Source organism: Antedon bifida, chromosome 8, assembly GCF_963402885.1.
Source record: "Antedon bifida chromosome 8, ecAntBifi1.1, whole genome shotgun sequence".
Taxonomy (NCBI): Eukaryota; Metazoa; Echinodermata; class Crinoidea; order Comatulida; family Antedonidae; genus Antedon; species Antedon bifida.
Window position 1 is genome coordinate 9,602,698 of NC_136233.1, and position 23,275 is coordinate 9,625,972.

The 23,275-nt window shown below is 34.3% G+C and overlaps 5 protein-coding genes across 6 annotated transcripts in view; 3 read left to right on the forward strand and 2 right to left on the reverse strand.

The window, feature by feature from the left end:
- The window catches only part of LOC144849842 (charged multivesicular body protein 4b-like), a 178,965-nt gene extending 156,569 nt beyond the window's left edge, over window positions 1-22,396 (reverse strand). The window contains exons 1-5 of one of the 2 annotated variants that reach the window (XR_013614004.1): window positions 22,069-22,396; window positions 21,337-21,514; window positions 20,062-20,173; window positions 19,278-19,398; window positions 18,227-18,562 (exon numbers count right to left, since the gene is read on the reverse strand). Coding sequence is in view for 1 of the 2 variants with exons in the window: in XM_078706924.1 (XP_078563050.1) it covers window positions 18,498-18,562; window positions 19,278-19,398; window positions 20,062-20,173; window positions 21,337-21,514; window positions 22,069-22,246 (654 nt within the window). In the remaining variant the exon portion in view is untranslated. Of the gene's footprint in view, window positions 1-17,395; window positions 18,563-19,277; window positions 19,399-20,061; window positions 20,174-21,336; window positions 21,515-22,068 lie in introns of those variants that run through there. The other variant, XM_078706924.1, reaches the window with a different exon arrangement.
- On the forward strand, window positions 96-4,432 carry LOC144849832 (dehydrogenase/reductase SDR family member 4-like). Its single transcript, XM_078706912.1, has 9 exons — window positions 96-370; window positions 816-993; window positions 1,334-1,411; window positions 1,809-1,832; window positions 2,116-2,186; window positions 2,324-2,375; window positions 2,778-2,912; window positions 3,371-3,426; window positions 3,813-4,432. Exons 1-9 carry the CDS (start codon window positions 303-305, stop codon window positions 3,925-3,927), a joined length of 777 nt encoding a protein of 258 aa, XP_078563038.1. The 5' UTR covers window positions 96-302; the 3' UTR covers window positions 3,928-4,432.
- Window positions 4,083-6,574, reverse strand: LOC144849841 (EKC/KEOPS complex subunit TP53RK-like). Its single transcript, XM_078706923.1, has 2 exons — window positions 6,292-6,574; window positions 4,083-5,095 (listed from the first exon to the last, which is right to left on the reverse strand). The coding sequence occupies exons 1-2, from the start codon at window positions 6,476-6,478 to the stop codon at window positions 4,617-4,619; spliced, it is 666 nt and encodes a 221-aa protein (XP_078563049.1). The 5' UTR covers window positions 6,479-6,574; the 3' UTR covers window positions 4,083-4,616.
- Window positions 6,146-23,275, forward strand: part of LOC144849843 (uncharacterized) — a 98,439-nt gene continuing 81,309 nt past the window's right edge. The window contains exon 1 of the mRNA XM_078706927.1: window positions 6,146-6,162. The gene's annotated coding sequence lies outside the window, so the exon portion shown is untranslated. The remainder of the gene's footprint in view (window positions 6,163-23,275) is intronic.
- LOC144849840 (thymidine kinase 2, mitochondrial-like) lies at window positions 6,679-10,020 on the forward strand. The gene is made up of 6 exons (XM_078706922.1): window positions 6,679-6,825; window positions 7,677-7,811; window positions 8,260-8,423; window positions 8,722-8,810; window positions 9,133-9,293; window positions 9,723-10,020. The coding sequence occupies exons 1-6, from the start codon at window positions 6,796-6,798 to the stop codon at window positions 9,822-9,824; spliced, it is 681 nt and encodes a 226-aa protein (XP_078563048.1). The 5' UTR covers window positions 6,679-6,795; the 3' UTR covers window positions 9,825-10,020.

Sequence of the window (23,275 nt, forward strand, 5' to 3'; positions counted from 1 at the left end):
CAATATAAAAGTGTTGTTGCTGCCTTACTTTGCATTAATCATTTCATATGCATGCATGTGCGTGTTACAGTACAGTGTGTAAATTATATCGATATACTGTAGGCCTAACTCCAGTTCTTGTGGATCTACAGATTATGCAGGCCCCTAGATTTTAAACCAAACAGTGCCCTCAATCAACCTACAGATAATGGCTAGCATAGTTTACTTTCTATACACTGTTTATATTTGCTGATTACAATATACCTTATCTTTTCACTGACTGCAGTAACGCCTAAAGGTGCTGGTATAATTTTGCATCAAGCATGGCTGCAGCTCCAAAGGCTAGAAGACTAGAAGGGAAAGTGGCCATTGTAACGGCTTCAACAGATGGGTATGCCTATAGAATGTTGTTAATATTAATAATGCAGTAGATAATAATACTAGGCTTTTCTGGCAAGAAGTTAAGTTGTGCTAACTTTCTCACACACCATGTGATGACATCATGCAAATTGGAAACATGAGTTGGCTGTTTTTCAGTCAGGCTATTTACATGCAGTTCATTATTATATGAGGTTTTAAAAAGCACTTAGCTTCCCAGTGGCCACATTACTATTTATATTAGCCTGTTGTATGTAAACTGTTTGCAATACTCTCAACTGCTTCACAATCAAATCAAATATTATCACAAATGCAAAAAAAAGGCAATTATGAGATATAAAAAAAACCCCAAGATCAATCATTGATTTTGGCAAACACAACGTTCTCAAAATTCCAGCAATGCATTTTAGTATAATATAATAATAATAATATAAATCCTCATTTTCTTTCTTTAAAAGAATTGGGTTTTCAATAGCAAGACGCCTTGCTCAAGAAGGAGCACATGTTGTTGTGAGCAGTAGAAAAGAAAAGAATGTAGAAAAAGCAGTAAATCAACTGAAATCAGAGGGCCTTAAAGTTTCTGGAATGGTGTGCCATGTTGCAAAAGAAGAGCATCGAAAACGTCTGATTAATTCAGTATGCTTAGAAAATTAATTATCTACATTATCTTGATCTCATATTTTCATTGTGTCAAAAGAGAGTTTGATCAGGATGACTTGACTCTTAAGCCTACACTAGCTAGACTGCAGTAGTTTATGTGATCCTAATGGACAGCCTTCTACAGTTACTAGTCAGCCTCTGAGTTTCAAAGGGTCAGACTAGATGCTATCTACTAAAGTAGAGGAACACAACAATCCTACTAGTTCAGGCTAGACTCAGACTAAACAATGTCTGCTCCTATAATTTAGTACCATTTCAGTATTTTCACTATGTTTTTCCTTGAATTCATTCAGTGACAAGTTTTGTTCTTTTGCAGACAGTAGAACAACAAGGTGGAATTGATATGTTTGTATCTAATGCTGCTGTTAATCCTGTGTATGGTCCAATACTTGATGTAGGTTTCAATTGTTAATGAAACACTCTGGATGATGGTGACACTACCATTTTTAAGTTGTAATCAAACTAACAGCATACAGTATTTTAGCAGCTGGCTCAAAAATAAATAATAGTAAAGATCTTAGGACCATTTGAACCAAAAACAAATCTGGTTTTTGGGATAGCTTTGAATAATAACATTCTGAATGACGGCATTGCTTTGGATTTAGTCTTTCATAAATATAAAAGGGCCGTGGCCAGCATGAGGCAGACGAGTCACTTGCCTTGAAATTCCCCAGCACATCGTCATTAATATAAAGCATCTTTGCCTCATCTGTTTTTAACCTCTCGCTACAGCCTTGTATGATATATATACATTATAATATATTCATGATTTAAATATTATTTTTTTACAGACTCCTGAGGAAGCGTGGGATAAGGTAGATTTTTTAAATGATTCACACATTAGAAAGTCATGAAATGAAGCCTAGGAGAATGACAACCCTGGCTGACAGATGGTCCAGTGGCCATATTCACCCTTCTAAGGAAATACTGTAGCAATTCTCCTATATTAAGTGAATACCAAGGAAAATCCTTAAATCTATATTTATAATAATTAGCAAGAGAAATATCTCGCTTAGGGCAGTTTTTAAAAAAAACTATAGAAGTGTCATTCAGATCACACAAATTTGATTATATGATTATTTTATCATTATTTTTTAGATATTTGATGTGAATGTTAAAGCAACATTTCTTTTGATTAAGGATGCTGTAACTCACATGAAGAAGAGAGGGTAAGAACAAAAAACATGCCTGGTATGGGAAAATAAAAAAACACTAGATAGAGGCAATTTACTACTATCCAAATGACTAGGTCCGGATAAACTATTTGTAATAATGTACTTGTTTCTAAATACATATTTTTTCATAGTGGTGGTTCTGTAGTTATAGTTTCATCTGTTGGTGGATATGTTCCTTCTGAGGTATGTACAGTAAATACTGTAATGTGATTGATATACTATACCTTTCTTTAATATAATATTACCTTTCATTATGATCAATATAACCACTGAGGCTATGTTTACACATAGTAATGGTTACTAATATTTAGCATATTGTGATATTAATTACTATGTTAAATGCCTGTTCATATAGGCATTTAACACAGCACAAGAATTAGATGGAAATACGAATACGCATATGCATTAGTCAACACGGATGATTCTCGTGAATAAATTTGCTTAATGAAAAATCGACTTAAGAGACAGCTAACAATTACCATAGTGCTATCCAGATTTCTTCATTTAAAAATTTGTTTGTGGCTCAACTAAAGCTTTACTCATTTGCAAACTTACTTAAAAATTCTTATCTTTTATTTTCATCAGTTAATAGGTGCTTATTCAGTGAGCAAGACCGCTCTCTTTGGTTTAACCAAAGCTTTAGCCCCGCAGTGTGCTCGTCTTGGAATACGAGTCAACGGTCTCGCACCTGGACTCATCAAAACCAAGTTTAGCGAAGCAGTAAGATATTTTAAACATCTATTATAGAAAATTTAGAAGTAGCCTTAGCTAGGCTCAAACATAAAGGTATTTATACTGGTCCTCAAGCTTAACTGGAAACTAAGAAAATTCAGATTAGGCCCTCTACAAACCCACGGCAGCAAACAGTGCAGCAGTGTTCTGCACACCTTAAAGGTCACATCACAGTTCACAGGCTCTTAGGTTATTGTCCTGTTCAAACTTTGCATACTGATTAATAATATGTTATGAAGTACTGTACAGTATAATGAATCGCCTCAAGAAGATAATTCGACTTGTTGGTCGGGAAATTTCTGCCCAATTTTGGGGTTGAGTACGGAAGTTTAGGGCGGGGATTGGGGGAAGATCACAATTTGTAAATCTCAAGCCAATAGCAACCTCAAATTTGACATGTATGAGCAGTGTTGATATTTCTTTTTTGCAAACTAAATATCTTGTAGCTATGGAGTAATGAGAAAGCTTTAAAACAGTCTACCAAGATGTTACCAATAGCAAGGCAAGTTGTTTAAAACTTTATTAATACTAACATTTTAAAAAACAATGTGTAGCTGCCAGAGTCTAATGAATATTGAAAGTACTTCATATAAAATATTTTACTGTACTTTTCTTGTTGATTGAAGCATAGATTATTTCTTCTGATCCACTGATAATTTCATTACAATTTCTAGTCGAAAGTACAGAGCTAGGGCTGGGTTGGCAAGTGCCTTGAAACCTTACCAACCCTGTGACCCGCAGAGAGATTGTTCCCTTTTCGAACACCACACCACTTTATTTCTCATGGCTGCGGCACTGGGAGCAGACACTTTACAATAGAGCTTTAACAGGAGCTACTGCTTTTACCATCTAAAAAACTGATGACTGACAACATTGTTCTTTTATTAGGATTGGTTTGCCTGATGAATGTGCTGGAGCTGTTGCATTTCTTTGTTCTGATGATAGTACATACATTACGGGAGAAACAATGATTGTAGCTGGAGGAATGACAGCTAGGCTATAATGTTACAATACATTACTTGGTCCTATCTGGCAGAATGACAGCTAGGCTAATAGTAATGTTTAAATAACAGGACAATTAATGGTCCTAGCTGGAGGAATGACCGGTAGGCTACCGATACATTCACCGGATACAAAAAAAAAATACAGTACTGAATCTGCAATATCTACAATCTACAATTTAATTTCAGTTCATATAATTATTAAAAGTAATTTTTAGAAACTAATGACATTATTTGAATAATTTAAACTTTATAATATGCAAAATATAACAAATAAAACAAAACTGTAAAAGTCACTTTGTTTTGTAGATACATTTTATTTTAACAATAGGCTACATTATTAATTTCATAGACTTGTGCAGTTTTATGTGGCACCACCAGCAAGCATTTTGTTTTTTAAAGTATAGTTATGACACACCATATGTGCCAAAATTAAGCTGAATCGATATGTAGAAACTAGACTAATCATTTCCACAATTTGAGCTGTCATGTTTAAAACTTGGTTGTCACTTAGACACAATGTAGGTGCAATCAACTCAAGTGAATTGACCAATCACAAGTGACAGTTGATCCGTTGCATCTTGATTGGTCAAAATAATTGCAGTGGGTTTACATCCTTGCATTGGGTCCAAGTGGGAACCAAGTTTAAATAGGTTGCACAGTTTGTAACGTGCAATAAGAATAAATGTATTCATCCAACCATTAGTCGCTTTCTTCCTCTCATTCGAACCTCCTCTAACTTAGCAAGAACTTCTTTTGATTGCTTTGATTTCTTGCTATAATTCTGCAACATACGTTCAAATAATACCTCTGTATTCGGATGCGTACTTAACAACGCCCTCTCTAGTACATACAAATCAACACCCTTATCTTCCAAAAGCCTGGACACATGACTGAGGCCAAAATCAATAAGTACAAGGTCCAATTCTTTGAAAGGTCTTTTTATCATTATATTCGACGTCGTCAGGTCACCATGGATTACATCAATGTTATGCATAGTTGCCAAGATGTTGCCAATTTTGTCTGCCAATTTGTTTAATTCTTCATCTTTTCCACCTTCTCTTTGTAGAGCCTGAATGTACTCTTTTACAGTTAATGAATCCTTAATGTTCTCCATATAAATCTGATTGGTCTCATAATTTACAAAATAAATAGCCGGAGTAGCAATACCTGTGGGAAATAAAATCAAGTTCATCATCGTCATCATCCTATACTGTGCAGAACCTCATTTAAAGACCCTTTCCCTACAATTTGTGACGTTTTGTAAAAATAATACATTTTTTTAAAAAAACATTAAACCAGGTCATTCCTTGTCTTAAATGTACGTTTTATGGTAAATTATGATAAAAAGTGAGAAACAATGCACTACCTAAGTAGCTCGCGGCGAATTACCTCTCGTGGACGGTCTTTAGGCCTAGCCTACCTAAGCTTAGTTTTGTAGGCCTAGCTGGTAAACATCGGTTACGTACGAACATCGATCTTTAAGTATAGCACATGTTTGTTATCGGTCATCCCTTTCTGCAGTTATTTTCTTATAATATATAATTATTTAAAGATAATTTATGTGCATGCGTCTTATGTATGTGTCAATGAAAAATATGCAGCGTCGACCACAAACAAGGTAGGCCTAGACATGACCGTACTAAAAGGAGATTTATGCACTTGTCAATTGTATGACCCACTATACGACCCCCGGGAGAGGTGTGTCATTGGTGCGTCATTTACAAATAATTACTGACGTAGGGGTGCGTCAAAAAACCTAGATGGTACGTCAAATCAATGACCAATGGTGTGTCAATGTCCGTCACTTTACCACCCAAAATATCATAAAAAACATGGTCACAGTGCGTCAAAATGGGTGCGTCATGGTCACCTAAAGGTAAGTCACATTATTGACGCATGGGTGCGTCATGGTATTCATAAGGTATGACGCACATCGGACAAATGACGCACCTCTCCCGGGGGTCGTATAGTGGGTCATACAATTGACAAGTGCATTACAACCGAGACTGTGTATTATTTTAATAATATTAATATAAAACAAATCAGTCTAAAAAAATGGAAAGAACACAGCATTAAAAATCAATATGAAATGTGTCAATCATACATGGATTAATTTTATTTGAATGTAAATTTTTGTCAACGTTTAGTTTAGGCCTAGCTAGGCCTAGGAGTATTAGTTAGGCTAGTATTTCTATAGGCCTAGGCCTATTAATAATAATAATATTTAAAAAAATGTATTTATGTATATTTTACAAAGTTGTTATAAGAATAAAAAATATTACATATTTTATTATTAATATATTTTACAACACAACAAAGTTTTCTACCGACACAAAAAGCTAGGCCTAGGACTAGATTCTCACCAGCCTTCTTGCACCGCATTATAGCTCTTGCTTCCTGTGTCATCCTCTTCTTGGTTAGCTTTTCATCTAGCGTCGGATGTCGATACTTCTTTGAAAAACGTTCTTTCACAATAACAGAACGGCTACAAAATTCGCCCTCAAAAACTCTAGCTTCTGCACCTTGATTTATCATGTTTGAAGAGGTCATTTTAGCAGAGGATAAACATAAATTTTAAAATTAAAATTAACAAATTTGAGCCAACAACAACATGCATGCCATTTGTCTACTTTTTTTAAAGCAGACGACGGGGCCTGTTTGTGAGTGAAATATAATCTCCACTGTTAATAATTGTACAGAAAAGGGTAAAAAATGTATTTATCGCGGCAACCACTGTCACAGGCGCGAAATTCATATTTTGTTTTTGTCAGCAGCAGTCTAGGCCTATAATCGAATCGCCAGCAGCTGGGTGTGTTTTTCTTTTGCGCCTTATGTAACGTTTTTGTTTAATATTTTATCTAGCCAACATGTCAGATTCTAGAAACTCAAAAGCAACAGTAAGTAGGATAATCAAAGCATGTTGTGTCTTTTTTTTATTGGAAGTCATAAAAAATGAATTTATTTCATTTACACTTACAGGGTTTTTACATGACAATAATTAATTATTATGATGGTACCTAGGTAGGTTAGGCCCGTTAGGACTCTACAGTATGTGTGCATATTTTTAAACATTCAGCTCAGTTAACAAAATTTTCATTTTTTTTATATAGGCCTAGCTAGGCTATTTTTAATACAATGTGAGCGGCCACCTCCCCTAGTAATACTGTAGGTAAGGTGCATTTGGCACCTGTCCACCTACCGTGTAAGCGGGTGGCCGCGAACACTTTTTTGCTAAAAATTAGATTTTTTGTATGGTAAATTACCTCCCGCCTCCATAAGCGGCCATCTGTACTATTGTGCTTTATATAGCCTATCCTAGGCCTATTAGCTTTAAACGGGCAACTTCCGCAAGCGGCCACTTTTCCCTGTCCTGAGGGTGGCCGCTGACGGGAGGTTCAACTGTTTTATATATAACTTAACAAGATGCAACCATGGACCTATAAATTAGATAGGTCCATGATGCAAAACAGCACATTAACACTAACAGCAGCAGCAGACACTAGCCAGTTTATAAATTTCATTACCGTAATCGAATATTAAATGCCCCGGCATGTGACTGTGAGACGTTTAATTGTTAGTAATGATAATTATTATGATATAATCAAATACAATTAATATCAAGAAGTGACAATTGTATAAAAATGTTTTGACTAGCCTTTTGACTAGGCTACATTTCATAATGATGAGTGTACAGGTACAGCAGACATGAATAATGACATTAATTTGATTATTTCTTTTTAAAACTAAGATATGTGTTGAGGGAAACATCGGTTGCGGCAAGACCACAATGTTAGAAATGTTCCAAGAGCAAGTTCCCTATGGCGTAGAAGTTCTGACTGAACCCGTGTCCAAATGGCAAAATGTCAGAGGCCATAATACATTGGTAAATAACTAAACATCCTGCTTCATATAATGCACTTGTCAATAGAATACACCATACGACCCCAGAAAAGGGAATGTCATTTCAATATAATTATTGAAGCAGGGGTGTGTAAAAAAAACCTAAATGTATGTCACATCAATGAACAATGATGGTGTGTCACTATACCACCCACCATATCATGAACAACAATGTATCACAATGGGTGCGCCATAGTCACCTTAAGGCAATCACTTTTTTGACGCACGGGTGTGTCATGGTATTCATAAGGTATGACGCACCAGCTCCCGAGGGTCGTATAGGGGATTGAGAAGAGCATAACATTTTTATAAAATAAATTGATATGCTTGATTTGGAGTTGTGTGTAGCCTAACATTTTTAATTTAAATGGCTAAAATGTTAGATAAATGATTATATTTTAAGTAATACAAAATTTGAACAATATATATAGGGTTTGATGTACGAAGATCCAGCGCGTTGGAGTTTTGCATTTCAGTCGTACTTACAATTAACCATGTTACAAAACCACACATGTCCAACCAAGCAACCACTGAAACTAATGGAACGGTCACTGTTTAGTGCTAGACATGTGTTTGTAGAGAACTTGTACAGAAGGTAAGCTAAAAGATACTTGCAAGAAAGTGATTATTATTATTTATTCAGGCAAAAGATACATTTTACAAAATATAACACAAATCATTTTTGTACCAGAACACCACCTCTTTCAAAGATGCACTCGATTCTTCTACAGACACAAGCCAGATCTAAATCCAGTTTTAAATTCCTTATGAGAAAACTATTTTTGATGAGTACCTTGAACCTGAGCCAATGGCTATGATTTGCAGCGCCCTTCCTTCACTTGACCAAATATAATTTGATCATTAATTATAACATAATTTTTCTTATTTTGTAGCAATAAAATGTCAGATGCAGAATATGCCATAATCAATGAATGGTTTGATTGGATCTTTGTAAACTTGAACCTTAATGTTGACCAAATAAGTAAGTTTGGAAAATATGAATACAATAATGCATCATTTCAGCAGATGTGTATCATTGGGGCTTTTGAATATGATTCTTAATGTTAAACTTGAATTGACAAAGTAATCTGATTTATGTACAGTAAATGCACAGTTCTGACTGTGACAATTACATTTCCTATACTGGTGTTTTCTGATTAAATTAATCAAATTTTATAATTTTCTGTGAAAGTTCATTAGTCAGGAGGCCTAGTCTGATTACATTCTCAGTTTAAATATTAACCAGTTCAAATAAAGTTTTTGCAGAGTAATAATAATATTTAATTGTTGTATGTTTTACTTAGTCTACCTGAGGACTTCACCCCAGAAATGTTATGAAAGAATCAAAAAGCGTTGCCGGAATGAGGAAAACTGCATCCCGTTGGAATACCTACAACAGATCCATGACTTGCACGAGGAATGGCTAATAGAGGGTTCTAAGTTAAACCCTAATTCAAACATTATAGTAAGTACAGTACAGTATATTGTAATAACTGACATACAAACTGCAGTCAATTCATCACTTGTATAAAAGCCTTTCCCCCTCTAATTTAGTAGAGAACATATTGAAACTTTGAACATCACTCTAAGACAATCATATTGTGCATACATATGCAACATCACTGCTCATGTGTAATTTCCTCTCACCTTTCTGATCAAAATGTTTGTACTATGACCTAGAACCAGAGCACTGCAGGGGGCTGTGGTTCATATTCAGATCTAACAATCTATGCTTGCAAATTAAAATTGTGTGGATTAAATTTGAATAACGTTTTTATCTCATTGGCATATATTGAGATCTAAATGTATACAACAAATCTTCAAATGGTGGCTATTGGATTAAGGGCTTGGAAAGGAGAAAAATAAAATAACAAATTTTGTTTTTTTTTTCCAGGTAGTGGATGCAGATCAATCGTTGGAACAGATGGAAGAAATTTATTTCAAAGATGATGCTAAAATATTAAATTATGATCACCTAATAAAAGTGCAATCCTAATAATAGTAACAATAACTTTATATACCGTAGTACAATGTCCCCACTCAAGTATAGACCAACCTCAAAATGTATAAGCCCAGCAACCCGCCTCAGTATAGGGTCTCCTAAAAAGTACAGGGTCAGTCAGATAAATAATCTGACTGAACAATAATACTGAACTGAATAATACGTTGAATTGAATTGAATAATTTTAGCGGGTTATGTACAGTATCTTGCTAGGAAATAAAACCTACTACAGTACTCTACTAGACTGGGCCAAAATTAAAATTCCTAAAAAGAAAATGAATGAATGAAAGCAATAACTAAAACCACATTAGAATCATTATTAATGCATATGTACTTGCAAAATGTTGTGTTTGTCAGGCTTGGGCAACATGTTTATCCTAATTTTAGCTGATTTATTATCTATGTATTTTAAAAAAATCTGCTGTACTAAAATTTTAACATACTATTAACTCATGCATGCAACAATCGATAGAATTGATCAGATTTTGAGTTGGTCAGCGATTAGGTGACAACATGTTTTTAGGCCTAGTTATTAGTGTATATAGTTGTTATTTTAGTTTCCTTGCACAACAAAGTGTTGGTCCTTTTACCTGTATGTTGTAAAGGTCACATTATTTATTTAATTTGTCTACGGTATAAAAAAAAAATTATTGATTACTATGTAATGAATATTAGTATGAATGAATAAAACAGTACTCTAATACATTTTTAATGAATTTCTGTTTATAAAAACAAAATATCAAAAATTTAAAACTAGACACTCAATAATGCAATTTCTTTTTATGATTTCAATTTCCAAAAATATGTTTTTAAAATGTATGTACTGTCTGTGTGTATAGATTATTTTTAACTTTTCATCATGTGTCAACATAATTATATATTTAGTTCCTTAAAAAAAACGTGAATAATATTGTAAATTGTGTATGATACTAATAAACATTTCAATGTATTGTAAGGAATACAACTACTATATTGATATTTTTAAATTACAGTATACAGTAATGTAATGCAGTAAACATCAAATTAATATCGTAGAAAATGTACATACTGTATATATAATTGTAGTATTAATTTTTAGAGTTTTTATATTAGTGTTGTTATATTTCTAATGTGTTCAACTCAATGGTTTCATTGGATTGTGCTATTGTATATATTTATGTCTTTTTGTAAATAAAGTACTGAAATTAGATTTTAACAAATTGAAGATACTTTTTATTGGTTGGTGAAACTTGCTTATCACAAAGACTTCGCAAGAATGTAGATGCAATGTAGGCAATTTGACCAATCACAAGTGACTATCTGAACTGTTGTGACTTATAATATAGGTTGCACATACTGTACGTTGTTTCGCCCTACTAGTACTGCAGTAGAAACCACGCTAAAGACCAATTTACAAAGACGGGAAGCGTAAAACCGCGTAGCTTGTATCCTCAGTGGAAACTGCCCGTCCGCTACACGCTTTGTGTAAATGGCCATAAGGAAAACAGATTCTATATTTTTATTAGCATTACCGCTCGTGTAAATTGGTCTTTAAACTATTCAACATTGGATACGTTAGATAAGTGTTATTACTAGCCTCCTTTTATAGATGATAAAACCACAATATATAAAGGCCCAGACACAATTATAGGATTAGAAGACAATTACAATACTTACAACATTGTATCAATTTGTTAATAGTTAATAGTTTCTATTAAAGGAGAAAATTTTACATGAGTATGAGAATATTAACTGCTTTTTATTTTTTTACACCTTGGCATTTGAATCCGGTTTAAATCACTCATGATTCATCATTAAAATTTAAAAGCATAAATGGAAATCAACTAAGTAATTAACAGTAGAACTCACTACCTGAAGGTGCCAATTACATTAAAAAACATACAATTCAATATGTATGAGAAAAAATGCACCATATATGAGTTTAGTCATAGCCTCTTTAAAGGACAAAGAAGTATAAATGAAAACAAAATCCAGCATGAAAATTGAATAAGATTCTATCAAAAAGTTGGTTTCGGCAAACTAGCCTAGGCCTAGCCTAGTAGGGCTAGGCCTAGATATGAAATGAAACAATGAAAAGTGATAGAAAGCTTGCCTCTGAGAATCAGGTGTTGTGTGTGTTTAACAGTAGGCTACACGAAGCTATATTTTAAAGATCTTGAATAATGAACTATAAAATCGGCCTGCTAAAGAAGACAATGTTTGTAGGCGACGCTCTCGCTCCCTCTCCTAGGACTGTAAATACCTATCATAGTCATACAAGCCTAGCCTGTTCCTAGGCCTACTCAGGCCTAAATCTAGGCTAGAGATACTGAGTTATAAACATGATAGCAACGTTAGTAGGTCCGTAGGTCAGTCCTGATATATTATAATTACAGTATGACAAATTATAATTGAACTTACAATTTTAGTTTCGTTATTAGTTGTATTTATTTCCATTTTGATGTTGTGCACTGCTCGGTCGTCGCGATGTGTTGATATCTGCCGCGTGTTGAGATTCAAGTTCGAGAGCGAGATATGGATTGATTGAATACCGTTTCTAATTGGTCAGTAGTTGCCTCAAGCATGCGCAAAGGTATTTGTTACGATACATGACAGTTCCAGATGTTTAAATAATATTTTTGTTGAATATGCCATTTTATTGTCACATAGTTATTCGCTTTAACCAAAAATTGGATCGGAAAAATATTTACATGAAAATATGTAATTTAAAGCAAGAAATAGTCAAATTGGCTGCCAGCCAATGGGGTTTTTTGTTGAATTTAACCGTTTATTAGGCTATCGCTCTCTGCAAATTTGTGTAAAAATATGCCTATTTTTAATCGATTATAGCTCTCCTGGATGGCTGGTGACCCCTATTTTTTTTTATAATAAAGAGTAATGAGTTCTAGATATGAATTCATGTGAAATTTAGACCGTAAGTATGTTTTGACGTCATCATATGGCCATCTGAATTTTAAAAATTGGATTTTTATCTCTTTTGACACAGTTTGTCACATTTAATAGAGCGCATATCGCGTAAAGGTTATCAATATTTTCTTCCAATTTTCAATAATGTTATTACTCAAACCATTCTCCTTCAGACATGTGAACTTTATTTTTAATTTGAAAAGGTCATCATATTCAAACAATTAATTAAACGTGAGTCCAAATCTAGATTGTATTGTATGGGGATATGATGTTATATACCATGCTATTTATTATAGGAGTTTTTTGAAAAAGAAATGTTAAGCTTTTGATTTTGGAATTATTTCCAGCTTTTTTGTGTGAACAATAAAACTTAAAACTCGTTTTGCTATGAAATCTTGTTTAATTCACATTTTGAAATACAAATATCATGAAAGTAAAAAAAAACCACTATTGGTTGTCTGCTGCACCAGCATCCGGGATAGTTCTGCTGTTTCGCCGTCGATGCTTGCGTGCCCATCGCCAGATCCGTCGAAGCCACGGCACACGAATTCGCCAACGGCGGCGGCGAGGTTGGGCAGTAGTACCTTCCTGTTGATTACTGCCTACTGTTGCGTTATCACCATCGATGGCTGGTGTCGTGGTCTCGTCACGATGTGCCATTACATCTCCTTGCTGTTGGTTCGTGGCTCCATCACCAGCACTATGATCCATTACTCTATTCCCATCTTCGCTCCCAACTAACTGATGTCGTCTAGTCAGTAACGCTTGTGATTCATCATTTTGGCGGGAATTTCCTACTTCTTGAACATCCGCTATACTATTAGCACGATTAAATTTACGCTGCCTGATTTCAACTTTGTATTCGCATAGCTGTGCAAATTCTTCCTCCGCTTCGCGTTTTATTTTCATTCTCATTTCTTTTCTCCGAAAATATCTCTCTCTAAAATCGTCATCTGGGAAAATCTGTAAATTCTTCGCATTTTCATCACGTTTTCTTGATTTCAAACTCATTTCGTATGCGTGTGCACACATCAGACGTCTATTTTCATAATATTGTATTTTTTCATCTATCGTTCCTCCGGGGAAAGCACCAGCCGGTGGTTCTTGTATATTTGTAACTCGTCGATCGGCTAAATCGACGTAATCGGACATCAGATCAGTAAACCGTTGAATCTCAGAACGGGCACTTGCTAGCAAGTTTCTGTTTGTTCCAACATTACAATCTTTTGTTGAATTTACTGGAACTTGTTTAGGTCTTCTAAACGACGGCGGTAATTCGAGAGAGCGCTCTCGGTTGTTCGGTTCATGTCTACGGCGGATCCTAGACTTATGCACAGGACCTTAATAAAAAAAAATTTAAGATGAGTTGTTGCAAAAATAACACAATGTAATTAAAGTACCATAATATAATAAATTACATAAGTAAATTATCTTACCTTTTGGCATATCCATTTATTAATTCTCTTAGATTTCTAGTTAATAATAGCAGATGTGGTCAGTATAAAACGATATTCTTCGTTTTAGCTGTTCAATTGAATGTTTATTATTGCCGTTTCCATAGTACAATTTGACCCGCATTCACTAGGAAACGCGCGCGTACCAACACAAATCGGAAAGGATGTGCGCGCGAAGCCAAAATGCGCATACAGGAAGTGGGGAAACATCGATGGAATACGTCTTGTTGAAGTTGCAAAGCTTCTTCAATAACGAGTTGGAAGCCATGGACAGCATGTGTAGCGAGAAATTGAAGATTCGTATTAACAACGGAGCCGTCTGGACATTAAGTTTCAGTCGAGACGACCCATTTACCCTCCTACCACTTCTGATTGGGTTGCCATACATATCAGAGACAGCGAGTGTTGTGATTGAAGGATCAGATATTGTTTGTCTTTATGACAGCAATGGCAACATTCCAGAGAAGCTGCAAGAGCCTCTAAGATCACACCTGATTACAATGAACGATACTCCCCAATCTGTGAAACATCTCTCCTGGCTGTTTATTCGCGACTATTTTGGCCGAAATGACTTGAGTTCGCTTCCACTACCAAAGCAAATCTTTCGCTATCTTATGTACGAATAATGCCTAGTGCGAGACAATACAAAAGAGACAGAGGGAATACATTGCTCAATTTAGATTGAACAGAGTGTTCGTTCAATTTGAAAGGACCACCTTTCCCGGTTTTTTTTTTCATTATCAACTTCGACAAAACAATGTTTTCATACATTAATGGACAAAATTGCAATCAACAATTTCCTTGCAATAATTATTTAGTTTATATAGTATAGGTGGTATCGTGTTCGTTTCAGTGAGTTTAAGGTTGGGGAGTTGGGTCGAATAAAAAACAAGGCCATCAGCCATTAAGTCGCGTGCTACAATGCATAGTGATACCGGACCGACAGACAGACAGACCGACAGACCGACCGACCGACCGACCGACCGACATAGTGAACTATAGAGTCGCGTCCACGCGACTAAAAATTGGTATACGAGGTGTCTAACTCATTCTGTACGAGAACCTTGATCACCGCATAGTATTGTTTTCAGAAACAAGACATTGCGAGGGCCGAGGTTCTTTGGAGTCGCTGGCTACACAATTACAGTAGACTGTTGTGTCGAAATAGGTGTTTGTTTACGTTGAGGAAAAAGTGTATTTTTAGGCTATCGGTCTCGGTAGAGCGATTTAGGCTATCGCTCTCTGTAGAGAATAGAATATTGTTATTGTCAAAAATTTATTTTTTTCTGCTCATTTTATGTTGTTCTCGGCGATATCAGTTATGTTGTAAGTTGGCCAGCAGATGCACGTATATATGTAGTTGTGCAACAAACTTTGGTTTAATGAAAATATGGTCGTGTATCAGCAAAATTTTGAACATTGGTATTTTCGCGCGTACGCGCGCTTTGAAAGTTGAAAATGCTCAAAATCAATTTCAAATCAAAAAATCTCGTGTTGCGGGCGCGCTTTTGCGTACTTAGCTCGTACGCAGCTTAGACAGACCGTTTTTGCACTTGATTGTTGTTCTGTAGGCCTATACCTTTTATGATAAGTTCCTTTTATTTATGATGAATTATGAATGTAAAATAATGACACACGTGTACGTCAAACTTTAAAAATCGCGCGCTTAAAAATGGTTAATTTAATGCAAATTTGTGTAAAAATATGCCTATTTTGAATCGATTATAGCTCTCCGGGATGGCTGGTGCTGGTGACCCCCTATTTTTGTTTCACTTATTATAAAGAGTAATTGGTTGTAGACATGAATTCCTGTGAAATTTAGACCGTAAGTATGTTTTGACGTCATCATATGGCCTTCTGAATTTAAACAATTGTATTTGTTATCTCTTTTGACACAGTTCGTCACATTCAATAGAGCGCATATCGCGTAATTGACTTTTGTGGACCAGTATATACATTCCAAAGCTTAGTTAGGTAACACGTTTACATAATATTTCAGATAAAGAAGGTGATTCGTTTGGAAGGTTAAATCGAGTCCAAATCGATCCTCCATAAAATATCACAGTTGAATTTATAAAATGAAAGGCATACTTATAATTCTAGTTTTGCGAGTCAAGTGTCTCCTATTTTGTTGACGGTGTAGAACCTCTCGACGATCACTAAACATGCCTATATCTCAATGTAGATTATTTTGTAATATAGGCCTATAGGGCCTACATGTATGCTGATCAATAGCCTACTATAGTCGATGACGGTGCATGCAACCGGATTTTTAAAAATGATTTGTCCGACGTTATTCTAATGGAAGTCAGAGTGAAAAAATATTTTAATTACCTTTATCTTTTTTGTTGGACAACACGAAATATGAGGTAGAGGCATTAATGAATCTACTCGGTGTATGGAAGTGTACTACATCGATGAGTCGCCAACATGACCTATACTATACTAAAGACGATGATGACTTTACATATAATTCAAAACAACTTTTAAAACACGTCCTACTTTCCAAGTTAGTACACATATATTTGAAAGAATGAAGATATAGAACAGTGTATTGTCAAACAGATCTCGGCGGATGTCTTTGTTTTACAATGTTCTAAAGATTTTCTACACTATCGAACTGACAAATAAAGTGTGATGTGCCCAAATATGGTAATGTCTAGGGACAACTATGGTAGTGATATGACATCACCTAATAAACTGGGATGAGAATAAAGGACAGTGGCCCGTTTTGTACGCAATGAAAAGCTGTAAGAGCTGTAGAGGCCAACTCAATATCTAATACAGTACAGTACTAATATTATTAACAATAAATGGATAAGGTTAGACCCTAATGATAGGAATTCGAGTGCATAATTAATAATAGTCATTTATTTCCGGAGGAAACCTGATATATGGTACACGCGTAAAATTCAGATGTACGATTATTGTAAATCAACAATAAATCAACATAAAGTTAAATGCAAAAAGGCCATGATTTGAACGATCATGTTTTCAACAAAAAAAAGATCAATTGTGAGAACTGGTATTATTAATTAAATACAAACAATTCCAGACAGTATTAAATATGGCATACTGTACACACCCTAAAGCAGCCAGTAAACAACTCTTTATAATTCTTATATTTGTTACAGTTGCTCAATCATGCATATCTACGTTTCACACAGACTCCTCATTTGCTTGCGGTATGGACAAATGTAAACCTGTGTTTCTGTAGCTTTATTAGGCCTATATTGATTTCCTATTTAAAATTTAAATATTTTTTGCAAAGTGTCTAAAATTTAGCTATTGATAATAAATCACAGAAGGTTTTGAGAAATTCTAAAAAAAGTTCATCATTCAACGAAACTCAAGGAATTATTTTATATTTTACTTTCTCATGCTCTCCCTGACAACCAGTTTACCAACTCATCATGTGACATCATTTGTTGTCAACTCAACTCTCCTTTGTCGTAGAATAGATAATTATTTTTACAATAGATTCTATTCATTTAGAACTTTTAGGATTGTACTAAAAATACAAAATCTCACCACATTATATCTAACCTTCTAATGGGAAAAAATACCAAATTAAACACAGAGTTCAAATCAAATGTTGATCAGCAAATACTTGCTTTGCTAGCTATTAGCACAGGAATAACATGATGAACTAAATCCTCCGGTCTGTCCCACCCTAGTGGTCTATTCACACTCTATAATTATGAAGATTAAGCTTTTGCAGCGTCCACCATTATAAATAGCAGCGAAACAGCTAAATATTCATACTCGATTCTAACGATTTCGTTACAAACTGTTAAAGACTGGGGAGAACATCCAGTATGCAAGAGTATATTTTATTGTTGATGCATGACTTTCGTATCGCAAGTGCCATACACTAATACTGTACCTTGAGCTTCTGTAAGTAATGAAAGTTCAGGGTCGTAAGAGGTGGCTTCCACTAATCATTTCCTAGTTCAGACCTATGGAGTTGTACATTGCATGTGATATGAAACCTGTAACTTGTAGTTCTTAACAGGCCCTAAAAATTGTTCATACTTTTTTAATGCAGCCACCATTTCATACATCAAGTGTGAATAATAAATGTGTTCCTCTAAATGTGTCAACTACATTACTAGGAATATTTACATATCAAATATTTATATCATAATAAAAAAAGAAACAATCACAACTAATTATAATTAGATAGCTAATATATAATTATGATCCCATTGGTACAGACAAAAGATAAATATCTATCATACGAAACCAATGTGGCATTTGTGAGATATTAGTTTGTAGTGATTTATATATGAAATGTTTTAAATGCCTATGATGCCCAGGCTGCCAACTCAGCCATATCATCCTCATCTTCAACCACTTTCTTTGATTTTTCTGAGGATTAAAAAAAAGAGGAAATAATGATAAAAGAACATATAATAGTAAGTTACCAGGATAGTCTAGGTTATACACTTGACTGGCCTTTATAACGGGTTTTTTTAATCAATAATGAATAAGAGAGCAGTGTGCTGTGGAATTTGTACAGGCTCAACTACTGTCTGCTTGAATCCACAAAAACAAATGTAACCCTGCAATATCACTGTCTATTCTCATCAATAATTAATAAGGAGTTTTCGATTTGCGATGACCTAACTACTGGGCCAGGTGAATCTATGTGTCGTTGGTCGTCTGGACCTAAAAATCATCAAAATTGTGTCTAGGTTGGTAGAGAGGACACGCAATATTCCCATATACATAGGTGTTGGAAATCAAAAGCACCCTATTAATACGACACAAAACTCAAGAGATATTACGCATTAAACAAATTCATACTACTCAAATGTGTATATTTTTCTACCACAAGGACCAAAACCAGATATTGTAACTACTCCCTGGATAATTACTCCCCAAACTACCCCTTAGGAATGCTACCTTCATGTGGTAGTATAGTCTTCAGGTGGAGAGTGATAATTATTGGCCTAGAATCAAAGGGGATATAATTAGCCTAGAATAACATGATCAGTGATACAATTGGTTTAATAAACATTATTGTAACCCCACTTGCCCTCTGCCTCTTCTCTATACAATTACTAAAATAAATAAAACTTACGAGGTTGTGGTACTTCTGAAGGTACGTCAGGTAACCTATCAGTTACTGATGGTCCAACATCTAATAACTTTTCATCTAATTCTTCTTGTTCAAGTTCTTCTAATTCAGCTAATAAGTCATCCTAAAAAAGAATTTATAACATTAAGTAATTACTGTAAAGAAATAAGTTAACTGAGCGATCAGAAACTGAGGGAAATACCTGACAAAATAATAATAATAATTCGGCAGCAATATATCGATTGTCCTGAAAATGTTCTGTTGGTAAATAACCAATTACCAAAATTACTTCATTTTTTACAAAGTAATTAACTAAACTTTTTTAGTATAATAGTAAACTAATTAATTACCAAAGTTTGTTTACTTGCTTAGTTGGGCAAGTCTATCTAATTAGATTTTGTAGCAAAGTCAGTGAATGAAAAGTAAATTTTGAGCCCTGATACACAATAAAGTCTAATCATGAACAACATTTTGATTTTCCAGTAATGGTCAGAAATTGTATTTATTTTTATACTGGGTGAACTCTTCAGTATATGACTGCAAACCGAGAGACCATCCCCTAATATTTAAAAAATAGTTTACAAAGTGTGTATGTACTCTGGACAAACAGTTATATGTCCCAGGATGAGGCAATGAGAGTACAATACCTTGCCTAAGGATACAAGCAATATGGCCTAGACAGGTCTGGAACCCATGCCTCTCGCATGATAATCCGATATCCTTTACAGATACTCCAGACTGCTCTATGTGAAGGAATAAGATAACATGTTTTTGTTATCAGACCTACCTCATCAACGTCATCATATTGAGACGGACTAGAAATTGCTTCACCAATTTCATTACTCAATTCCATCTGTTCAGAAATATCATCCATCATATCGTGAACTTGATCCACATCTCTGCAGAGAAAAATGAAAACAAATGAAAAAACACATAAAATGTGTGTCAAATGGCTGCTCTATCAACAAGGTTTTAAACATACTTTTCAAGAAATCTAGGTCTAGGCTATTTTTATTTATTTATTTTATTTTAACCATATTTAATGAGGGTGATCCATCTAGCATTTGCTGATCATTTGGGACCCTCAGAACAGATACAATATACAAAAAACAACAAGAACAGAAAAGTAAAAGAAAAACCAAAAAAATAAAATTAATTACATACGACTAAAAATCCGAATAAGAAAATTTGAAAAATAGAAAATAACTGAAATGTTAAATTAAGCAAAATATTAAATATATATAATAAATATAAATAAAAATTTAGATCTACTATTTTACAATTAAAATCTGGAAAAGGATTACATAGTTTTGAGAAAAGTCATAAGTCTAGTTTTGAAAGAGGAAAAGGATAAGGAATTGCGAATAGATAGAGGAAGATCATTGTAGAAATGAGGGGCCTTGTAACTGAAAGAGAGTTTGAAAATTTCAAGAGTAGGTTTAGGAATGTGAAGATTTCCTTTTGAGATTTGACGAGTGGTCATTCTCCCATTGGCCGTAATTTTAGTGAGGAGATGGCATAAGCCTTGAGGAGCAAGAAGATTTAGGGTTTTGAAAGTAAGACAACCAAGTTGGTAGTGGAGTCTTTTCTGAAGAGGAATGGTATGGGCTAGTCTAAAGTGATCATCAGAGAGGTGTGACATAGGATTAAGTTTGAGAATAATGCGTAGGGCTCTGTTTTGGATTTTTTGTAGTTTACTAGAGAGGTTAGTATTAGAGTTAGAACCCCAGACTGAGCAGCAGTAATCAAAGCGGGAAAGAAATAAAGCATTATAGAGGAGAAGACATGTAAACTGGTTGACAAATTTAGAGGTGCGAGCAAGAAGGAAGTTAGTTGAGTTTAGTTTTTTACATAAAGCAGAAGTGTGCGATTTCCATGTAAGAGTGTTATCAATTATAATTCCAAGGTGTTTGTAAGATGTGACTGAGCTGATAGGAGTATTTTCAATGTTGAGATTTATGCTATTAGTAGTTGTTTTTAGTTTGTGTGAGGAACCAATTAACATAGATTTAGTTTTTTGGACATTTTTTTTACATTAGGCTAGGGCTAGTGTAAAACTTACAAGGACTTGTGTGCTGACTTCAGAGCTTTTGCTGCATATGTCATTGTATTCAATACTTCTGAGTTTGTGTTGGCATTTTCTAGTGCTTCTCTTTGGAACTCAATTGTAGATAATGTACCATCAATTTGCTGAAGTTGTTTCTCTAGACGTTTCTTTCTTTTTAATGCATTCAGGGCAGCTAAAAGACAACAAAAAACTTCCTCTAGCTCAATTTTCAACAAAAATAAAAAATTGTATTTGTATGTAACATAATATTTAATGACAATATTGTACAATGTTAATTAATTGTACGTTTTATACATTTTTACTTATTAGGTTTATTCCAAAAAAAGTGTTATTTTGTGGCGTTGAAGTAATGAAAAATATGAATATTTTATTTTGATAACAATATATAGGCAGGGAGATGTAAAATAAACATTACAAAATAACATCTCCCTGATATAGGCTAGGCCTATATTATATAGTATATATAATTATAATTTTACCACTCTATCTAGAGCATGTTTAATATTTGTACTTGATATCACTTTATATCATAAAACAGTTTGTAGGTACTGTAACACAATCATTGTTATGTAACAATATGGACCAAACGTCCAACTAATCACACTTCCGGCAAAAATGTAATAATTTGCCCAGGCAACATTGACTTGAACATAGGCCTAGCTAATAAGTCTAGGAAATAAACTAACGTATAAATGTGTATACGAATACGAATGTAACATAATATACCTCTTTTGTCTTTTGTTCCTTTTTCTTTCGCTATTTTTAGTTCTTGATTAATTTTCTTCTCGAGAAATACTTGTTTTTTGGTTAACATTTCCTCTGTCTGACGCAGTTTTTGTATCGCATCTCCGGTGCTAGGCAAGGCCTCCTTTTTCTTTCCTCCGAAGAATTTGGTAAAACTCATGATTGTCTACTAGTACCTGTATAACTGTTTAAGTACTCAAGTTTAAATTGTTAATAATATTATTTTGGGAAACTCCAAACAATTCTCAAAATAAGTTGTCAAAATCACATGAACAAAAATCACTTTCACCTGCAACAAAAATAAATAACGATGACGTCAACTAGGTCAATTAAGGGTCACATATAGAGGGCGGTATGTTATTAACTGTTTGGTGCACGAATCTGATTGGTCAATTATAATAATCCAGCCCAGCAGCCAGGACTAAATAGTAGTGCTATGTTTAAATATGGTAGTGATATGACATCATCATGTCCATATGGGCACATCACTTTTTTGTCACATAAAGTTTGATAGTCTAGACACTAGAATCAAAGCTCAAAAAAGGTCAACACCATCGAATATTGCTGCAGCAATTGACCAATCAGAGTATACATTCGAAGAAAAAAATGAAGAAATAGGAAAAATTGGAGAGATAGTAGAAAGTATACCAGGGTTAGGAAATTTTGCCAATTTCACCAAGAGTAATCTTAAGTGACAAAATACGTTTTGCATGGTGGTGTTTATTCAAAACGGACTGTTTATTCGAATAAATACGATAATATAAATCTGATTTTTTGACAGTAATAACACATAACACAGGATGTTTCTATTATAGGAAAAAAAATTTTAAATTGGAACAAAATACATGAAACTATATAGTTCCTTTTACTGTCGTAGCATATGGTGTATGGTCCACTATCATCAAGAAGATCGGACATTCATCATTGAAAGGATAAGTCATGTTTTTCATTGAATTGGCAGTTTCAAATGGACGTTTACAATGTTTCAATACAATCTATAAAAGATACAGTTCTAGTAAAGTTTACACCATTGTTAGGTTAAGGCTTTATAATGTATAGGTTGCCGGTGTTCTAACATGTAAAACGTTTTCAATTCAGTTCAAAACTCATTTATAATGAGTGTATTGATTATGATTATTGTTAAGTATCCTGTCAGCAAAATGTAACCTGTGGATCTATTGTCTGTCGA

Bases quoted from the DNA above. Each gene is read 5' to 3' on its own strand.
- LOC144849832 (XM_078706912.1), top strand. From the start codon at position 303: ATGGCTGCAGCTCCAAAGGCTAGAAGACTAGAAGGGAAAGTGGCCATT. The intron at 371-815 runs GTATGCCTATAG...TTTCTTTAAAAG, and splicing joins GTAACGGCTTCAACAGATGG to AATTGGGTTTTCAATAGCAA. The intron at 2,913-3,370 runs GTAAGATATTTT...AATATCTTGTAG, and splicing joins AAACCAAGTTTAGCGAAGCA to CTATGGAGTAATGAGAAAGC.
- LOC144849841 (XM_078706923.1), bottom strand. From the start codon at position 6,478: ATGACCTCTTCAAACATGATAAATCAAGGTGCAGAAGCTAGAGTTTTT. The intron at 5,096-6,291 runs GTGAGAATCTAG...TATTTCCCACAG, and splicing joins AATGCGGTGCAAGAAGGCTG to GTATTGCTACTCCGGCTATT.
- LOC144849840 (XM_078706922.1), top strand. From the start codon at position 6,796: ATGTCAGATTCTAGAAACTCAAAAGCAACA. The intron at 6,826-7,676 runs GTAAGTAGGATA...TTTAAAACTAAG, and splicing joins CTAGAAACTCAAAAGCAACA to ATATGTGTTGAGGGAAACAT. The intron at 8,811-9,132 runs GTAAGTTTGGAA...TGTTTTACTTAG, and splicing joins CCTTAATGTTGACCAAATAA to TCTACCTGAGGACTTCACCC.